General features: G+C 41.1%; 1 protein-coding gene across 1 annotated transcript; it reads left to right on the forward strand.

The window, feature by feature from the left end:
• The first annotated feature begins 10,516 nt into the window (after positions 1 to 10,516).
• grpr (gastrin-releasing peptide receptor) lies at positions 10,517 to 19,099 on the forward strand. The gene is made up of 4 exons (XM_088333248.1): positions 10,517 to 10,861; positions 13,515 to 13,866; positions 16,284 to 16,397; positions 18,697 to 19,099. The coding sequence occupies exons 1-4, from the start codon at positions 10,548 to 10,550 to the stop codon at positions 18,982 to 18,984; spliced, it is 1,068 nt and encodes a 355-aa protein (XP_088189374.1). The 5' UTR covers positions 10,517 to 10,547; the 3' UTR covers positions 18,985 to 19,099.
• The last annotated feature ends 69 nt before the right edge of the window (positions 19,100 to 19,168 follow it).

The following is a 19,168-nucleotide window of genomic DNA, read 5'->3' on the forward strand; positions in this document are numbered from 1 at the left end:
TATGGGACATGTGTACTTCATGACAACAGCTCGACGACCCCAAACTACTTTTATAACATATATGTGAGGTATTTCGACGAAAACGACATTTAAAAACCGAACAAAACTCAGTTTCTCATTCGTACACTATTTTGGTGGAGAAATTCAACGCGGTTTCAGGGAAAGAGAGTCTCCTTTCCTCAGTCAACTCGCGTCAATAGAGGATTTAAAGCCCCCGAAAGCTAAGCTAACTTAGCCACCGGTGCGCCGTTCGGAGAAGCGTTGTCTTTCCCGGGTTGTTCAACATAGAACAAAAGGGAAACAACATGAGAACAACATTCCCCTAAACCTGCAACACAGTTGCAATGGGCACACAGAATCGATGATGACTTGTCAACAATGATCCATGGTTGTAAACTTGGCTGAGACAAACTCTGAGAATGTAGAACTTTCCCTTTCACAATCTTGTTTTCATCACCTTCGCTTGTGTGCACAGACACATCCCGAACCCAACCAGACACAAATATTTCGTAGGCTTCCATACTTTTGTAATTTTGAAAATCCTTCAGTTCACAAAAGGGACTTGGGTGGAAAATAAGATAGTTAACAAGTTCGATGTAAGTCACACACGGCAACAAATCGGGATCAGACTTCCAGTCCTTGTTTTTAATTTTGTTTTTTCCAATAAAATGCAACTTCGCAGTGTACCGCTCGCGTGCTTGCTTGTCTAAACTCTCCACGTAGTTTTCCATAGTGTTGATGGACAAAATCCGTACACAAACGAAGCTAGTTGAGTAAATAAATAGACAAACTGAGTAAATATTTGCTCCTCTCGCTATCACCGCTTGTAATCGACAGACTTCCAAGATGGCGGCACGAAGCCGTGTTACTATTTTTAGCACAAAGCGCGGAGCCCTCTATTGATTATCAAACATTTTTGTAAGAGTGCCAGAGAGCCACTAGGGAGCGCCAAAGATCGGTCTGTGACTGTGGAGTAAGTTTAGAGGGTTGAGAGGTCCAAGTTATTTGGCGATAGAAATCATCTTCCTCTTTTTAGCCAATCAGAATGCAGAACACAATGCACAATGAAAATATGTGTAGTAGCGAAACAGAGATGAGTAAACAGCGATACAGCAAGGGATTTCTGTACTTTAATCAAATTGATCCTGATGTTTTGGACTGTTACTCATCTCTTTTGCCATTTTTTTCAAAGCGCCGCTTCACTGACAATCTCTCTTATCCAGCGCCCTCTGCAACTCACTACGTTTATTCCTGAGTGTGTGACTGACAGGCACACTTTTATGACCACTTGACTAGCCCCTCTCCCTACTTGGCCACTGGCTGACTTGCTGCATCCAGCTTGCAAGGCAGAAGAGAGGGAAATTGAGAGTTTGAAACAGACATGGGGACTTGAGACTTAGTGACTTGGACTCGAGTCGACTCGAGTCGCTGTTTTTATGACTTGTGACTTGACTTGGACTTGGCAATCTAAGACTCGGGACTTGACTTGTGACTTGACTTGCCCAAGAAAAAAATACTTGGGACTTACTTGGGACTTGAAGGTGAAGACTTGAGACTTACTTGAGACTTGCACATGTGTGACTTGGTCCCATGTCTGGTTTGAAACACCCAAGCCCTCCTTCTGTCACAAGCTAAAAATGACAAAAGCAAAACATGAAGCGCAACATGGTGTGGATTTTTTTCAACTACAGAAAAGGACAATACCAGGTGTAATTCGCGTGGTAAAGAGGTCTGCCACTGTGGCAACACCACACATTTACATAAACACCTGGGAAAACCCCTCACCCTGCAGAGAGCAATGGTTTGCAACCAAAAATGTTAACATGTTACTGTTCCATATATGCATGACAATAAAACGCGGGAAATTATATTGTGCAGGATGTCTTGAGTGAAACGCAATCCGTCTCCAGAATCTTAAAAAAACAAACAAATGTGCTAGTTGTAAAACCGGATGTGGCAAACCTTTACCAAACCCAAAATCTAATGTGATGGTTGGACTCATTTATTCACATCGTCTCTTTTTCGAAATAAAGCAGTTATTGACTCAAACAATAGACATTTGTTTTTGTTAAGATTTAAGAAATCGGTAGAAACTCCAAGACGTAAAACGGCACTTTTGGTAGATGTTCCTGAACCGAATCCTGAAAATCCCTTGACACTATAACAACAGAACCAAAGGGGCTTTTTACACACTTTATTTTCAAAACATTGCAAAATGGAAATGTTTTAGTTATATTGTTATACAGTATTTGTATTTTCGTTGCATTGCTGCTCTTTGGGGTTCTGAAACGGGTTTTATAGAAATGTATATATTTTTGATCCAATCAGTATGATTATTTCATATCAATTAAGCATTGTATTGCCTAAAAAATGTGTGCGTTGTTTATTGCTATTATAAACAAAATCAATGCGTTACGGTTCTAATATTAACCGTTTTTAAAGCAGTATCGGTTTCGATCGATACTACCTGTACTACTTGGATCGGATGGATCCAAAATTTCCCAGTATCGCCCACCCCTTATTTTGAATTTGCTATTGACGGACAGTTACTCTGAGCCATTCACAGCCAATCACACTGAACAGGTCGCATTCTTGTCCCGCCCACCAGACGCGTCTTGACTTGATTACCGCACCGTGTTTTGAACGAAAGCTCGCATTAGCGACGATCTTTCACGTTTTCGATGTTTATACAGTGTTTAAGTTTCAGTGGTTACAAAATAGCATTTTATTAGAATTTTGAGAGGATGTATTGTGTGGTGGGAACGAGGAGCATGTAAAAATCTGGCAAATACGAGTTGTAACTTTGTTGAAACTGCACGCTCTGCCGGAACCTGCCGTACTGGTTTTATGACAATGTGAGCCACTTTTGTTTTGAGTGCCCTGTAACTGACAGGATAGGCAATAATAGCACTGTATGCGTGTGAATGAGAATTGGGGGGTGGGCTGGGAAGTAAATACAGCAGTGCTGGGCCGTAAAGGCCTGCAAGGTCTTTGTTGCTACCCTCAAAATACTGGAATCATGTGATGTTGATTTTATTTCCTCCATCGATATTTATTAAATAATTCGAAATGGTCTTTCAGCTTTCATTGCTTTCATTAACAGTATATACAGTGGAACCTCGGTTTTCGAACGCCTCTCAGTTCGGACAAATCGGAGTCCAACCCAAAATTTTGAGAAATTCTTGCTTCGCTGTTCGGTCAAAAAATCGGAGTTTGAACGCCGGTAATGCGTGAGTGCGTACGCTAGGGTGCGATGCTGAGTGGCGTACGGGTGTAGATCGCTCTTTTTGTGACCAACCGTTATCGCGTGCGGACGTGCTTCGTTTTGCTTTCGCTTTTAATATAGGTGTACAAAGTGTTTTAGCCCCTAATCATGCCTCCGGAGAAAGTCAGTGCAAGCAGAAAAGTTGCTACAGGGGAAAAAAGAAAAGTAGTCAGTACAACTATTGCATTTAAGAAAGAAATAATAGCAAAATATGAAGAAGGTGTGCGAGTGTCTGATCTTGCCTGCGCCTTCTTCTGACCACCACAAAGGTAAGAAATCCTATTCATAATTCTTTTCTTTATCCTTTTTTTTTTATTTTTACACGTTCATGTTGGCGTAATCTTTCGTACGGAAGATTACGATAACACGACCGTACGATTAGCCTGGGTTAGCTTTAAGTTTGCGTTAAACATTCGAGCTAAACATTCAGGGTGTTGGAACGGAGACCAACATTCAGGGTGTTGGAACAGAGCCCCCTTTCCAATGAACCGCTCACCACTTGTTGTGGAGACCCAGGTGCTAAATGACTTGTAAACGACCTGATTGTTTTATTTTTATACATTCATGTTAGCGTAATCTTTCGTACTGAAGATTACGATAACGCGAACGTACGATTAGCCTGGGTTAGCATTATGTTTACGTTAAACATTCAAGGTAAACATTCAGGGTGTTGGAACGGATAAAAACGATTTACATTATTTTTAATGGGAATAATGATTTCGGTGATCAAACAAATTGGTTTTCGAACAGGGTTCTGGAACGGATTTCGGTCGAGAACTGAGGTTCCACTGTATTATGAAGGATTTTATACATTTTACTATAAAGGATTTTATATGATTAAATACAAGTTACATTTATCGAGTGCAATGAAGATTTTCACTCAGTGAGCTTCAGGTCACGCTGTTCCAAATGCGGGAATTTTGATAACAGAACTCTGATGAATGCATTGTTTTGATAAACGCTCAGTGTTGTTTTGAGTTTCTTTAGACATCAAGGTGATGGGGTTTTCCTGGCACGCCCATGGGAGGAGCCGGCACAACAACTTGCCGAAAAAACGTGGGCCGGGAAAAGATCGAGAAGATCGAGAGAGAAGGCTAGACAGAGACTCGAGCGACACTAATTCGGCTAATTCGGCTACATATTCGATGGAGTTCACTTAGCTAAATTATTTAAGAAATTAAATCTGCCCCTGTGTGGAAATGCCGGTCTCTTGTCCATATTTTCCCATCAAGAAACGAACGCGCATTGTTAGGTGAATGCAGGTTGTGTTTGGTTAATGGAGTCAGATAACTAACTTCGAACAATTTGGTAAACGATACATTATAATATTAAAATCGAACAATTATAGTATTATGTTTACTTATATAACCAATCACGTTTTAGCCATTACTTGTTGCCAGGCTCAGAAATCTACATTGCGGCATCCAAAAACCATTCTGAAGACCTGGTAGCATGGCATCAGTGTTCCAGGAAAGGAGCTTTTTAGATAAGAAATTCCATCCCGTTCTTAAACCCTCCCCCGAACCTCCTCTTTTTATTAAATCTCCATGGTTACTAATAACAGATCAGCCCAAAAGGGTGTGTGTATGTAACATGTAACAACAACAACAACATGATTGGCCGATAGCGACAATACTACAATAGTCTTAACAACAAACAACAGTGAGTCAAGATAAGGGAACTGGCATAAAAAATGATAATAATTATAGTAAACACAATTGATAGTAAACACATTGTCGTAAATATTTGAGCACACAACTCATTTTCAATTGGACAACTTTATTTTGTAAAGCATCAACAGGAACTCACTGGTCACAAGAATTGTCACTGGTGACCGTGACATTATCACATTAAAAGGGGAAGTGCAAACAGCTTTCACTCCTTCTACCTGCGCTCCTTTTACCTAGGAAAGGGGAGGTGCTTAAGATGGTCCAGCGGGGTCTCCAGGCTTGAGGTCTTGCCACTCCAGAGCCACGAGGCTTGGAGAGCCCGTGGTTCTATTCTTCCCTGTCGCTTGGATGAGCACAGCCGCAAGATCAAGCCCCAAAAAAACGAAAAGAACATGGTTTTCCTTACACACACCTCTCCCCCAAGGGACCCCTTTGTTTCAGAGGTACACAACAAGAGATAATGCAAAAAAACTGTCTTTGGTGCTTTGGGCAAATATTTCATGGTGACACACTATAAAATCAATCCATCCATCCCTTATCTGCACCACTTATTCTAAGTAGGGTTGCGGGGGTTGCTGGAGCCCATCCCAGCCGTTTTCAGGTAGTGGGCAGTGGGCACTCTGAACTGGGTGCCATCCAGTCGCAGGGCACACAGGGACAGACAACTAAATAAGATTTGAAGGTTTATGTTTGTTAAAATTCATTGTGAATTGGGCTCCATTTGATGAGCACTGTGAGAAATATTTTGGAAGTGTGAGCTATAGGCCTATATGAATCATAGTTTGACAGTGTGGGTGTTTTCGGTCTATGTTCCAGTTTGAGTTGGTGAATGTTATATTGTGGTTATTTTTGTGACTGCTTTTCTCGTAAGACAGGGAGTTGTGATTTTTTAAGCATTTCACATGAAGTTTTTTGCTAAGTGAGTGAGATTATAGCTTTCAGATTTAATTTGATGTTCTTTTCCAGCGCCTTCGCTCTGAAAATGCTTGTCTACTATTGATCCCAAGACCCAAGAAGTGATCCGCAGGTTTGAAAGAGTTCTCTATTCGGGCCCCAGTCCTATGGAATGCTGTTCCCCCTGAGATTCGATCTGCAACCTCAGTGGAAATTTCTAGATCTAAGCTTAAAACACACTTCGAATCTATAGTTTATGAATGACCTGAAATTGTATATTGAAGGATTTTATACATTTTACGATAATGGATTTTATACAAGTTACGATTATTGAATGCAATGAAGATTTTTTCACAGAGAAGGCTTAAGTTCACTAACAGGTCACGCCATTCCGAATGCGAATGTTTTGTTTAGTTCTGTTGATAACAGGACTCTGACGGAGAAGGCCAAGACGCACTGATTTGATAATCGCTCGGGGTCCAGACATCAAGGAGACGAGGTGGAGTCCACGTGGGGAGTCTCTGGCGCGCCCATGGGAAGAGTCAGCACGCCCATGGGAGGAGCCGGCACGCCAGCTTGTGAAAAGACGTGGGAAGATCGATCGAGGGACAATCGAGAAAGGAGGCTCGACAAATAGCGACACTAATCCTGCTAATTCGATGGAATTTACTTAGTCTATTATTTAAGAAATTATATCTGCCCCCGTGTGGAAATGCCCGTCTCTTATTCATTTTTACATAAAGAAACGAGCATGCATTGTTAGGCGAATGTAAGTTGTGTTTGGTTAATGGAGTCAGATAACTAATTCGAACAATTTGGTAAACAATACATTTTTAATGCAGCACGGCGGCGCAGTGGTTAGCGCATGTGCGGCACAGTTCATGTCTTGGGATACATTTTTAATGTATTTAATTCCTAACAATATGTATTGTTTGTTAATGCTACATCCATTGCAACCTGGTGATCATTTTGATTTTTTTTTTTTTTTTGTTATAATTCAATCATTTTATATTTTGTTTCTTATTTGATTGTTTATTAATGCCACATCTCTTGCAACCTGGTCATCCTGGAAGGGGGATTATCTCTTGTGCGGTCTCTTCTCAAGGTTTCTTCATTTTTCTCATGCTGAGGTTTTTGAGTCTTACCTTGCCCTCATGTAGGTTTTAGTTTAGGGGATCGTGTAATTATAGTCTGTAGTTTGCAACATTCTGTGGTTTGTGCAGCCCTTTGAGACTCTTTGTGATTAAGGGCAATACAAATACACTTGCCTTGACTACTGCTTGTGCGAACATTGTCAACACAAGACTACGTTGGGCATCTTGCATGGCTGCTTCACCGGCACTGTGAAAATCAACAATCAAATTATTAAGGAAATGGGAAAAAATGTCATGAAGTAATTATCGAGTGGGAAATCAATTGAACATGAGTCAAACTCGATTGTTTTGACATTTTCCTCTGCTGATTTCCTGTCTCTGGTGTTCATCAAAAATTGTTGTATTTAACAAAGGGTTGTTAGCATAGAGCAAATTTTCTTCCTTCTTGTTGGCCTTATCACTTTCCTGCTGTTCCAATGTATTTTATTTCATCATCTTCTTGCCAGATTCTCTCAGCTTTGGTTCCAACAAAAGAGCCATGAAATTGCTTGGGAGGATTAAACCCAATAGATTGTATGTACTGTTTCTGATGTATACAGGCACCCAACTAGTTTGTTTTTTTCCCCTTTTGGATTAAGTGTGCAATGAAAATCGTTCCGTTGCATCACCTATAAGTATCATTCAAAGTGTCTAGTCTTAGTGATCTCTCCCCTTTTCATTTGTGACACCTCTGCAGTTCCATTATGTAGAATCCGCCAAGCAACAAGAGATGAGAGGAGGCCCCCTGCCTGACAATAACACACAAGATTGTGTCAGGATGGTGATTCAGGTAGTCCCAAATCTTCCCTGCATGATTTTTCTTCACCTCTTCTCTAGTTTTCCTCGCAAGCCCCCCCTTGAAGATCTCCTCCTCAGCAGTCCAGGTTCAACAACCCCTTCTTGCCAGTAAAGTATTTTGTTGTTGCTGTTTAAATAAATGAAATGAAATGAAATGCATTTATATAGCCCTTTCAAGTCAATGACTTCTCAAAGCGCTTTACAATGTACTCCACATTTCCCAATAGCCATGTAAGACGCCAACCTGCTTATTGTGGGGGTATAAGAACACTTCGACTTGTAACACAGACAAGCCGGGATTCGAACTGGGATCCCTTGATCCCAAGACAAGCGCTCTACCTCCTAAGCTACTGCCACCCCACATTTCAGACTTCAAACATAAAGATATAAGACTGTAATTTTTTGTGAAGCATCAACAATAAGTGGGACACAATCATGAAGTGAAACACATTTTGTTGGATATTTTAAACCTTTTAACAAATAAAACACGAAAAAGTGGGTGTGCAAAATTATTCATCCCCTTTACTTTCAGTGCAGCAAACTCCGTCCAGAAGTTCAGTGAGGATCTCTGAATAATTCAATGTTGATCTAAATGACTAAAGATGATAAATGGAATCCACCTGTGTGTAAGCAAGTCTCTTTATAAATGCACCTGCACTGTGATAGTCCCAGAGGTCAGTTTAAAGCGCAGAGAGCATCATGAAGAATGAGGAACACACGAGACAGGTACGAGATACTGTTGTGGAAAAGTTTAAAGCTGGATTTAGATACAAAACAATTTCCCTTTGCTTTAAACATCCCAAGGAGCAATGATCAAGCAATAATATTGAAATGGAAGTAGTATCAGACCACTGCAAATCTACCAAGATCGGGCCGCCCCCCTAAACTTTCAGCTCATACAAGGAAAAAACGGATCAGAGATGCAGCCACGAGGCCCATGATCACTCTGGATGAACTGCAGAGGTCTACAGCTGAGGTGGGAGAATCTGTCCATAGGACAACAATCAGTCGTATACTGCACAAATCTGGCCTTTATGGGAGAGTGGCAAGAAGGAAGCCATTTCTTAAAGGTATCCATAAAAAGTGTTGTTTAAAGTTTGCCACAAGCCGCCTGGGAGATACACCAAACATCTGGAAGAAGGTGCTCTATTCAGATGAGACCAAAATCGAACTTTTTAGCAACAATATAAGATGTGAAGTTTGGGGTAAAAGCAGCGCAGCTCATCACCCTCAACACACCATCCCCACAGTCAAACATGGTGGTGGCAGCATCGAAGATGGTTAAAATTGATGGGAAGATGGATGGAGCCAAATACAGAACCATTCAGAAAGAAAACCTGATGGAGTCCACTAAAGACCTGAGACTAGGATGGAGATTTTTCTTCCATCCGAAACATAAAGCAAAAGGTACCATGGAATGGCTCACCCCCCAAAAATATCAAAGTGTTAGAATGGCCAAACTAAAGTCCAGACCTCAATCCAATTGAGAATATGTGGAAAGAACTGAAAAATGCCGTCCACAAACGCTTTCCATCCAACCTCACTGAGCTCGAGCTGTTTTGCATGGAACAATGGGCAAAAATATCAGTTTCTAGATGTGCAAAACTGATAGAGACATGCCCTTAGCGACTTGCAGCTGTAATCGCAGAAAAAAAGTGGTGCTACAAAGTATTAACTCAATGGGGCTGAATAATTTTGCACACCCACTTTTTTGTTTTTTATTTGTTAAAACAGTTTAAAATATCCAATAAAGTGTGTTCCACTTCAAGATTGTGTCCCATGTTGGGAATTTAATATTGAAAATATATCGTTTACCAAATTGTTCGAATTAGTTATCTGACTCCATTAACCAACCACAACCTACATTCACCTAACAATGCGCGCTTGTTTCTTGATTGAAAAGATGGACCAGAGAAAGCTGACATTTTCACATGGGGGGCAATTTTCATTAGCAATTTAACTAAGTGTACTCCATCGAAAATGGTCGAATTAGTGTCGCTCGGGTCCCTGGCGAGCCTTCTCTGAAATCTTCCAGCATTTTTCCTCTCGGCCCACGCGAGATGGTGTTCTGGCTCCTCCCATGGGCGTTCCAAAGAAGCCGCCTGGGCTCCACCATCTCGGAGAAGAGCGCCGCGATGTCTGGAATTAACCAAAACAACACCGAGCGTTTCTACGTCATCACCCTTCATCCTTGTTGTTGATTCTTCACGAGAAATTACAGTTTTATATGTTTGAAGTCTGAAATGTGGAAAAAGGTCACAAAGTTCAAGGGGGGCAAATAGTTACGCAAGCCACTGTATTTTAGGATGACGGTCTGTTTTCTATATTCTCTATTATTTGTCTCTGGTGCCGTGAATGAGAACAGTGTGATAATGAGATCAAATCTAATGCGCGTTTTACACAAATAAATGCATACTGCTTGCTGGAACTCAGATGATTTTAATTCAAATGCCCGTTCACTCTGGTGAATCTCACAATTTCCCCCTTCCCACCTCAAAACATATTTTTCCTCTGATCTATACAATTCATGTTAGTCACCCTTTTTGACTTCTAAATGGTGAATTGATAGTAAAGGTGAGATTTTGTCAGGTTTTATAATGCCCATTTTAAGTGATAGACAGACGTCACTGGAGACGCTTGAGCTTTGACTATACCACAATCATTATCACTATGACGACCGTTGTGATGCAATTGGCGGGGTTGCAGTCCCTTACAGAGTGTGTGACAGTCTTCTGCTTCACTAAAGAGTCTGGCTTTTCCCTCACGGTTGAGAGCTCACCTGAGACAATGTCAATCCGTTTACCTGGCGTGCTCATCGCCTCAGTCTACGGCATCATCGGGATGCTGGGGCTGGTCGGTAACATCACTCTTATCAAGACGCTTTACTCCGGCAAGTCCGTTTGCAAAATTCACAACGTGTTCCTGTCCAGTTTGGCGCTCGGGGACATCTTGCTGCTGGTGACCTGCGCCCCTGTGGATGCCAGCCGTTACTTGACCAGCGAATGGGCGTTCGGCAGAGGGGGTTGTAAAGTTTTCGCCTTTGTTCAGCTCACCTCTGTTGGAGTTTCTGTGTTCACGCTGACTGCCCTCTCTGCTGACAGGTACTCAGTCTTCACTCTGTATATAGATAGATAGATAGATAGATACTTTATTCATCCCCGAAGGGAAATTCACATTTCCAGCAGCATCCCTGAGCTGAGAACAGTACGCTCTTTGTAGAGAGATTAGTGTAGTGTAAACACTGATAAAAATGCTCAGGGTGAATGAAAATGTTTTGCAGGCATTACCTATGATCTCGCCTTTTTTTTTTTTTTTTTCCCTTTTTTTTTCTTTGTTATTGTATGTGTTTGTCTTGCTGTCGGTCACCCCTCTTGAGGGATATGATCAAGGTAGATAGATAGATAGACCTATGATCTAAATGGTTCTCAAATGGTGGTTCAGTACTTCCCACTTCAAGGTGTACTTGGTATGTTTATTCACCATTTTAGGTATTGGTATAGGTCTGAAAAACGTTTTACAGTAATCCCCGCTCATCTATACACCTCTGGTTCTTGAGTTGTCTGACTTCCACTGATAAGATGCGACCCAAATCGAGAAAAAAATGTCCACTTCTTAAATTTATCAAATTAAAGGATTGCGCAGTTTAACACAGGGGATAGTAGATTATGTTCCCTTTTTTTTTGTTTAGAAAACAAAATGCCCTTCAAAATCGAAACGGCTTTCAGTACCTCAATCCAAATAAGGGAACCCCTAAAACTGCTTTAAAATAGCCACACGTTCCAACTATCATAAAGCGTAGACCTAAACTTAGATAATTATTTAACTATGTCATTAATAGATATTAATTCACTGGTAAAAAACATTTTCAAACCATTTACTGAACCTCCCAGCAGCACTTCAATGTCGGAGACACGTGCACCGTTTTATTATTTTGCAATCCTTTCCTTCTTCAACTCCATTGTTGTGGTCACTCTTTTCTACATTTCCTTGCCCTTATAATTTATTTTTCTGGGACCCATGTAAAACAGAAAGAGGAAATTGAACAAAAGAGATCGAGCAAGGCATTATTGCCATCTACTGTTAAAGAGTGTAACGACCATCCGTATTTTTTCTTCTTCTTAGCATTTATTTTGCCGAAGCAAAAGCTCTCAACCCACTAAAAACGTGTCCGCGTCTCATTTTGGGTCCCGACCCACTATTTGAGAAAGACTCGATTTTTTTGTTATTTCCAAATAATGTTTATTAACAAGGAGGCAACATGACTGACTATTAAGCATGTTTGTATAACTGCTCTGAGGTCCTGGGTTCAATTCCAGCTTTCTTACACGGAGTTTGCATATTCTTCTTTTTCCCTCATGGAATGTTTCTCAAGCTTTTTAAAGGGAGAGTGTGTAATATTAAGTGTCTCCTAGTGGTACAAAAAATATACCTGAAACAAATCATTGATTTGAATATGAGTCAAATATACACGAACTGTCATACCAATAATATTTTTCACCCCAAAAAAAAAAAACCCATCGGTTAAGAAATTTGTATTCATACCTCGCAGTCGCCGCCATGTTTGTCTCGTCTTGCTGCCAGCTGTGGCAATGGTTTTCGTTTGCATTAGACAACAGTGTCATCCATCTCATCTCATTATCTCATCTCATTAGCTACACCGCTTATCCTCAGTAGGGTCGCGGGGGTGCTGGAGCCCATCCCAGCAATCATCGGGCAGTGGGCAGGGGACACCCTGAACTGGTTGCCAGCCAATCGCGGGGCACACAGGGACAGACAACTCACTCGCTCATTCACACCTACGGACAATTTGGACCGGCCAATTCACCTGAAATGCATGTTTTTGGAATGTGGGAGGAAACCGGAGTGCCCGGAGGAAACCCACGCAAGCACGGGGAGAACATACAAACTCCGCACAGGAAGTCTGGAGCTGGATTTGAACCCACGGAGGAGGTTCCCAAGACATGAACTGTGCCGCACATGCGCTAACCACTGCATATAACACAATTTGGCTTTTAGCCTGGGTACGTTTTTTTTCATTCAATACATTTCGAGGCAGGATCCTGGTCACAACGCTGTAATGTTAACAATATGTTAACAATCCCCAACTGAGTTCAAAGATCCTTTATAAATATTTTTTCACCACGCCTATCTGCCTCTATCTTACTTATGTCATTGGTGGTTCTGCCACAGAGCGCATTAGCCAGGGTGGAAAGGAGGTGTGTGTGGGGGGGGTCCGTTTGGAAGAAAGTGATTTCATGCACATGCTTGAGGTTTTCCTTTTTACTAGGATGAAAATGATGAAAGTAAGGAAAACACTGTTCCAAATACAGTCCAAATTCCAACCCAAAGGCCAAAAATATGAAAAAGAAGTTTTTTCGAGCACATCTAAGAGAGCCTCATACGTGCACTTGCCGTACAAGCAACTTGACAGAGGCTGCAATGATGAGTTCAGCCAGAAGATGGCGTCACAAGCAGAATATTTTGAGTTTACAAACACCATCTTTAAATTGTCTGTATGAAGTTTTTGTAGTTGTTGGTCTCTGTGGCGTAGTAATACAGGTTATTCATGTCAATAATTATGCTGTAATTTCGAATTTTGTCACATTTTAAACCTAATTTTCAAGTTATACTATATTTTGGTACCTGGCAAAAAACAGACATCAGTACAACCAACACTTTGGTTGATGCATTTGTTTCTCATGTACACGATTCAACACACCACGGCCCGCAACGCGGGGCTGTTCTACTTGTCAGGTACAAAGCTATTGTAAAGCCGTTGGACAGCTCTACACCAACTTCCACTACCAGCAAAGTCCTGCGGGCGGCGCTCATCTGGATCGTATCTTTTGTGCTGGCCATTCCTGAGGCCGTCTTCTCTGACCTCCGTGTCTTCGTCGTCCCGTCCACCAACGAAACTTTCCTCACCTGCGCTCCATATCCTCACACCGTAGAGCTGCAACCCAAGATCCACTCGACTGTCTCCTTCCTCATTTTCTACGCCATCCCTTTACTCGTCATAGCGGTGTACTACGTTTTTATCGCTGAAAACCTGCTTAGGAGTGTGTGCAACCTGCCTGTTGAGGGGGAAATACATGCGAGAAAGCAGGTAAGTCTGTCTTTGAGCGTCTGAATATGCATAAATGTCAACCTGCACGGCTCCATGCCTGTACAAACTGTCGTATTTTCCCGTACAAAATAATCGTACACCATTTTTTTTTCGGAATGATGCATAATGGGAAGTCCCCAGGCGGCAGACGCATGCGCACAGTAGCATCAAACCGCTGGCTTTGTTTGCAACGAAAAAAAAATGATACCGAGATAGAGGCTACCGCGGCGAACTCGTTTGACTTGATTGATTTGCCGTTTCGTGATAGTCGGTGTATACCGGATGGTACCCATCATTGACTAATTTGCGTTTTTCCGTACAGATTTCCTTGTACGTCGTACTTGTCTTAAAATGCATGCAAAAACGTACCTTACAGGTTGACAGGTATGAATATGGAGTGCGTCGATTGAGGTGTTCTCAGAATGTTTTCTGTATTGAGTATGTTTAAACAATGCACAACTAAATTCAAATATCCCTTTTGATTTTTCTAACACCCCCCCCCCCCCCATCTGCTTCTATCTCAATTTGAGCAAAGCTGTTTGGGGCAGAACACAATAGGTAGGAGGAATAGGAGGGTGTGACGACATGCTTCAAGTAAAGAAATCCCTCATTTTTTGCTGGGGTTGCGTTCCAAAAATTTCCAACAATAGTTAAAACCTGCGATGTAGAAACCTTTATTTATTCATTTACTATTTAAGAATAAACACATTTTACAGGCTCAAGATCTGTTCTCCATAAATGCTTTTTTTACAAAGAACTTATGTACCAGCAAAGTAAATTTAAAAAAAATGCTGTTTTTTTTGCACAATTGTATGGATTAAGGACACGATCGACTTCACATGATACCTGCATTTACCTTCCAGTTCTGTCCGACAAAACCATATATTTTTCCAGTGCCAAGAAGCCACTAGGGAGTGCCAAACGCCCGCTTGTGGCTCCAGAGTAAGTTTAGCATGTGGTGATATCCAACTTTGGTTTCCTTTTTCTCTAGCAGGCAGTGATTTTGTGGGTCCAGAGTGTTTTGTTGACATGGCTTTTAGAGAAACTTGAAAATGAACATGTCATGTGCGCAAACACAATGTAGGTTTGTCAATCTGTTTTACGTATGTTTACAACTCAGACCGCAATGTCATCGACGTAGACAAGCAGAATAGGGGTGGGGCAATGGTTTAGCCAAACAAAAGTGTACAACACAATTCACGATTAAAATCTGCGTAGCAACAAAACCGTGATAAGTAAAGCGCAATACAACAAGGGGTTAGTGTAGAGTTTAAACGTTACCCAATGTAAAGTTAGCTATTTTTAGTTGTGTATTTCTCAGACTCCCATGCTATGAAATTAACCTGTTTTTATATTCCTAATATACAAGTAATCATCACACACACACATAGTCACGTTTCAAAGATCAGTCTATTTCTACGTTTTTCAGTCTAATTTCATTGTAATGTAATATGACACTCATGTGTGACTCCATTTCCTGTTTATGTGTGACTTCTCAATAAACCACGCCTACTGACCGGATGTTGTCAGTACGGCCCGGGCAACCTGGCAAGATGGCGACTGGGCCGTGCTCACTTCTATTACGGAGTAGATTAAAAATCAATAAGTGCTTTTATCTGAATAATTCCGCCAGCAAAGAGTTAATATCTTTATAAACTCTGACACCCTAAACCCCAAAAAAGATGAAAAAAAGAAGTTTATTCGAGCGTGTCTAAGAAATGCATGTACATGCATGCGCAACATAAGGAGCTTGTTCGAGGCTGCGATGATGACTCAAGCCAGGAGATGGCGGGAGCGAGTACAAATTTCATAAGAGTTCCTTTAAAGGGACAGTGTGTATTACTTGGCAAATACTTTAAATAGTGTCTCTAAAAGCATTTGACCAGTCCGTGTGTAAGTTTTTGACATAAGTTTATGAGACCATTTCAGTGGTGGAAGAAACCGTGTCTGAAAAGTGTTCAAAAAACGGAAACATTTGACCAGCATGTCCTAAAGCAATCGACTAATATGTGTACGAGCTTTTGACATAGGTTTATGACACCATTTCAGAAGTGTAAGCGGGCGAATCTGACCACTCACAGTGTCCATGAAAGTATTTGACAAAGGTTTATGTGACCATTCCGGTAGTGTGTGAGCATGCTTGACAGGTGTATAAAAATGCAAACCTTTGACCAAAGTTTCTGAAAGCATTTCACCAGTATGTGTGACCAGTTGAGAACCAGTCGTCCAGATAGATTATCCATCCATAAATTATCTGCACTGCTTATCCTCAGTAGGTTCGCAGGGGTGCTGGAGCCCATCCCAGCCATCTTCGGGCAGTGGGCAGGGGACACCCTGAACGGATTGCTAGCCACTCGCAGGGCACACAGATAAATTATTTACATGAAATTAAATATTGATTTTTATCACTTCAACAGATTGAGTCCAGAAAACGCTTGGCTAAGACCGTGTTAGTATTTGTTGCTCTCTTCGCTTCATGCTGGCTGCCCAGTCACGTCATCTTCTTGTACCGCTCCTATCATTACTCAGAGGTAAGCATCAACATTCACACTTGAAATTTAAAATGCAAGATTAAATGATTTGTTTTGATTTAACGAGATAACCCTATTTACTAAAAACTGTTTGACAAAGACAGTCGTCAAGTATTTTGTCTAGAACTGTGTTCAACGTACTCGTGAGTAAAACATTATTTTGCAAATACACGAACAGTGCAAGTGTTCAAACAACTTTTACAGAAAACCGCTGCAATTTAATCCTTAAATGTCTTTGTTTGTATTTTAACACAAAAATATTCCATACGAGCAATATGTGTTCATTTAAATTCATACCTGTCAACCTCCAAGGCTCCATACAAACTGTCGTACTTTCCCGTACAAAATACAAAATAATCGTACACCATATTTTTTTTTCGGAATGATGCATGATGCGAAATCCCCAGGCATCAGACGCATGCGATTGACATATTTGCGTTTTTCCATACAGATTTCCTTGTACGTCGTACTCGTCTTAAAATGCATAAAAAAATACTTTGTACGGCAAAACCGTACAGGTTGACAGGTATGTAAATTTATTGTTGAAATGTTATATAGATTTCAAGACACATATAAGACATACAGCAGAGGCAGGGGTTGGAAACCCAGCTGTTGAGAGATACAGCATTTGCTTCTTACTACCCCTTTTCGGACATATATGTAACGTTATTTTGTTGTTGGGTTATTGTTTTTTGTTTTGTTGTTGAATTATTGTTTTTGTTCTGTTTTTATTTTAACGTTCGAATAAAGTTTTCATTCATTCATTCATTCATATATAGACCTCATCCAGGCTATCATTAAGCAACCTCTCATAAACGATGAACAGGGAATAAAATTCCAAAACATGGCATAATTTCTCACTTTTTTGAATAGTATTGAAATTCCAGGGTTAATAAAAAAAACATCTGAAACGTGCAATACGGTAGTATGTGCGGCTCAAGTGTATATCGTTTCAATTCTGGTTAGGGGGCGACATCTAACGGTTTGATTATGATATTACACTGGGAATTGCAAGTGATAATGTTGCAAAACGACAAAAATCACACAAAAATGAAACAATGGGAGAGACTTTCCATGCATCCATTATCTGCGCCGCTTATCTTCAGCAGGGTCGTGGGGGTGCTGGAGCCCATCCCAGTTATCTTTGGGCAGTGAGCAGGGGAGACTCTGAACTGGTTTCCTGCCAGTCAAACGGACATGGAGACAATCATACAAAGACACACACACACACTTGTACCAAGAGACAATTTGGAGTCACTAATTCACCTGACATTCATGATTTTAGAATGTGGGAGGAAACCCACGCAGGAACGGGGAGGCTGCGGTTGTTTGACCAGGACCCTGAACCTCTGCACCGTGGGGCTGCACACTAACCACCCTCCTACCGTGCCGCCCTGAGAGAAACATATTGGACCAAAAAAAAAAAAACAGAGCCACAGAAAAAAAACGATATGAGCCTCATAATGAATGCAACATATGGTGTATGTATCTGTTTTAGCTATATTAGCCTAGTATCAAAATTACCAAGTTGGATGCAGAAATGTGAAGAATGATGCACCACGTGACTCCTCTGTTGTAGTGTAGCGTCTCAAGTTTAACTTTGTTACAATATTAATGAATCATGGTATATTTAATTTATGCGATACATTTAAATTCGCGGTGCGTCGTTTGAGGTGTTCTTAAAAAATTGAAAGTAGAATGTTTTCTCTATTAAGTATGTTTTAACCACGCCAAACTGAGTTCAAATAGCTCTTGTGCTTTCTTTTCCTATTGCGTCGATCTGCTTGTATCTTACTTTAACAGACCTGTTTGGGTAAGGAGAAGTAACGTAGAGTAAACAGAAATACATAATGATTCCTGGTACAGTATATGATATATCCTGTAAAAGAATCAAGACCATATCAGGGGCCAAAGAAAACCGAATTAACCTTCTTCTGTGGCATTAGGGAAGACCTGGGCATTCCGATCCTCAAGGGGACGCATGTCTCGCATGATTTTGCAGGTTTCTCTTCCTCAACTGAGGTGACACAGATTAACGGCTTGTTATCGAGCTGGCAGGGAATCTTTACCGATTCGGATGATCGTAATCACCTGTATTGGAGCAGGAAAACCTCATAAATCATGCAGTCAAGTCTAAGGGCTGGTAGCGTTTTGCTTCGCTTGCCACATGTGGTCCTTGAGGACTAGAGTGCCCAGATCGGCATTAGGGAATGCTGAAGATTGTCCATCTGGAATTTTCTAGTTATAGCCAATTGGTAAAGCTTGAATTGATCCCTGTCTATTGTTGTCAATCCATTAGGTGGACACGTCCCTGAAGCACTTCATTTGCAGCGTTGTGGCTCGGATCCTGGCCTTTACAAACTCCTGCCTCAACCCATTTGCTCTTTATCTACTCAGCAAGACTTTTCAGAAGAGTTTCAAGGAGCAGCTGTGTTGTGGCTATCGGAAGACCTCCAAAGAGTCCATCCAGAGTTTGAAGCACACCATGTGTATGACGTCTGTCCGCACTACACTTGGCCCCTTGGCTAGTATGAGCACCAAGAATGCTAGTCTCAGTGTTGAGCTTGTTACTGAAAAAAGTAATTAGTTACTGGTTACTTCATTGAAAAATTATTTCCGTTACCTCATCTTTAAACAATCTTGTTTTACTTGGATTTTGTTACAAAAGACAGGCTTAACTTGTGCTGTTCCCCAAACGGAATGCAGGTAACCGGGCGCTCGGCAGGGGGGAAGTAGGCCAAATTTACCTCCCCCCTTGAGTTCTAGAAAAT

Source organism: Urocampus carinirostris, chromosome 4 (genome assembly GCF_059441175.1).
Source record: "Urocampus carinirostris isolate Australia breed hairy pipefish chromosome 4, RoL_Ucar_1.0, whole genome shotgun sequence".
NCBI lineage: Eukaryota > Metazoa > Chordata > Actinopteri > Syngnathiformes > Syngnathidae > Urocampus > Urocampus carinirostris.

Bases quoted from the DNA above. Each gene is read 5' to 3' on its own strand.
- grpr (XM_088333248.1), top strand. From the start codon at position 10,548: ATGTCAATCCGTTTACCTGGCGTGCTCATCGCCTCAGTCTACGGCATC. The intron at 10,862-13,514 runs GTACTCAGTCTT...TCTACTTGTCAG, and splicing joins ACTGCCCTCTCTGCTGACAG to GTACAAAGCTATTGTAAAGC. The intron at 13,867-16,283 runs GTAAGTCTGTCT...TCACTTCAACAG, and splicing joins AAATACATGCGAGAAAGCAG to ATTGAGTCCAGAAAACGCTT.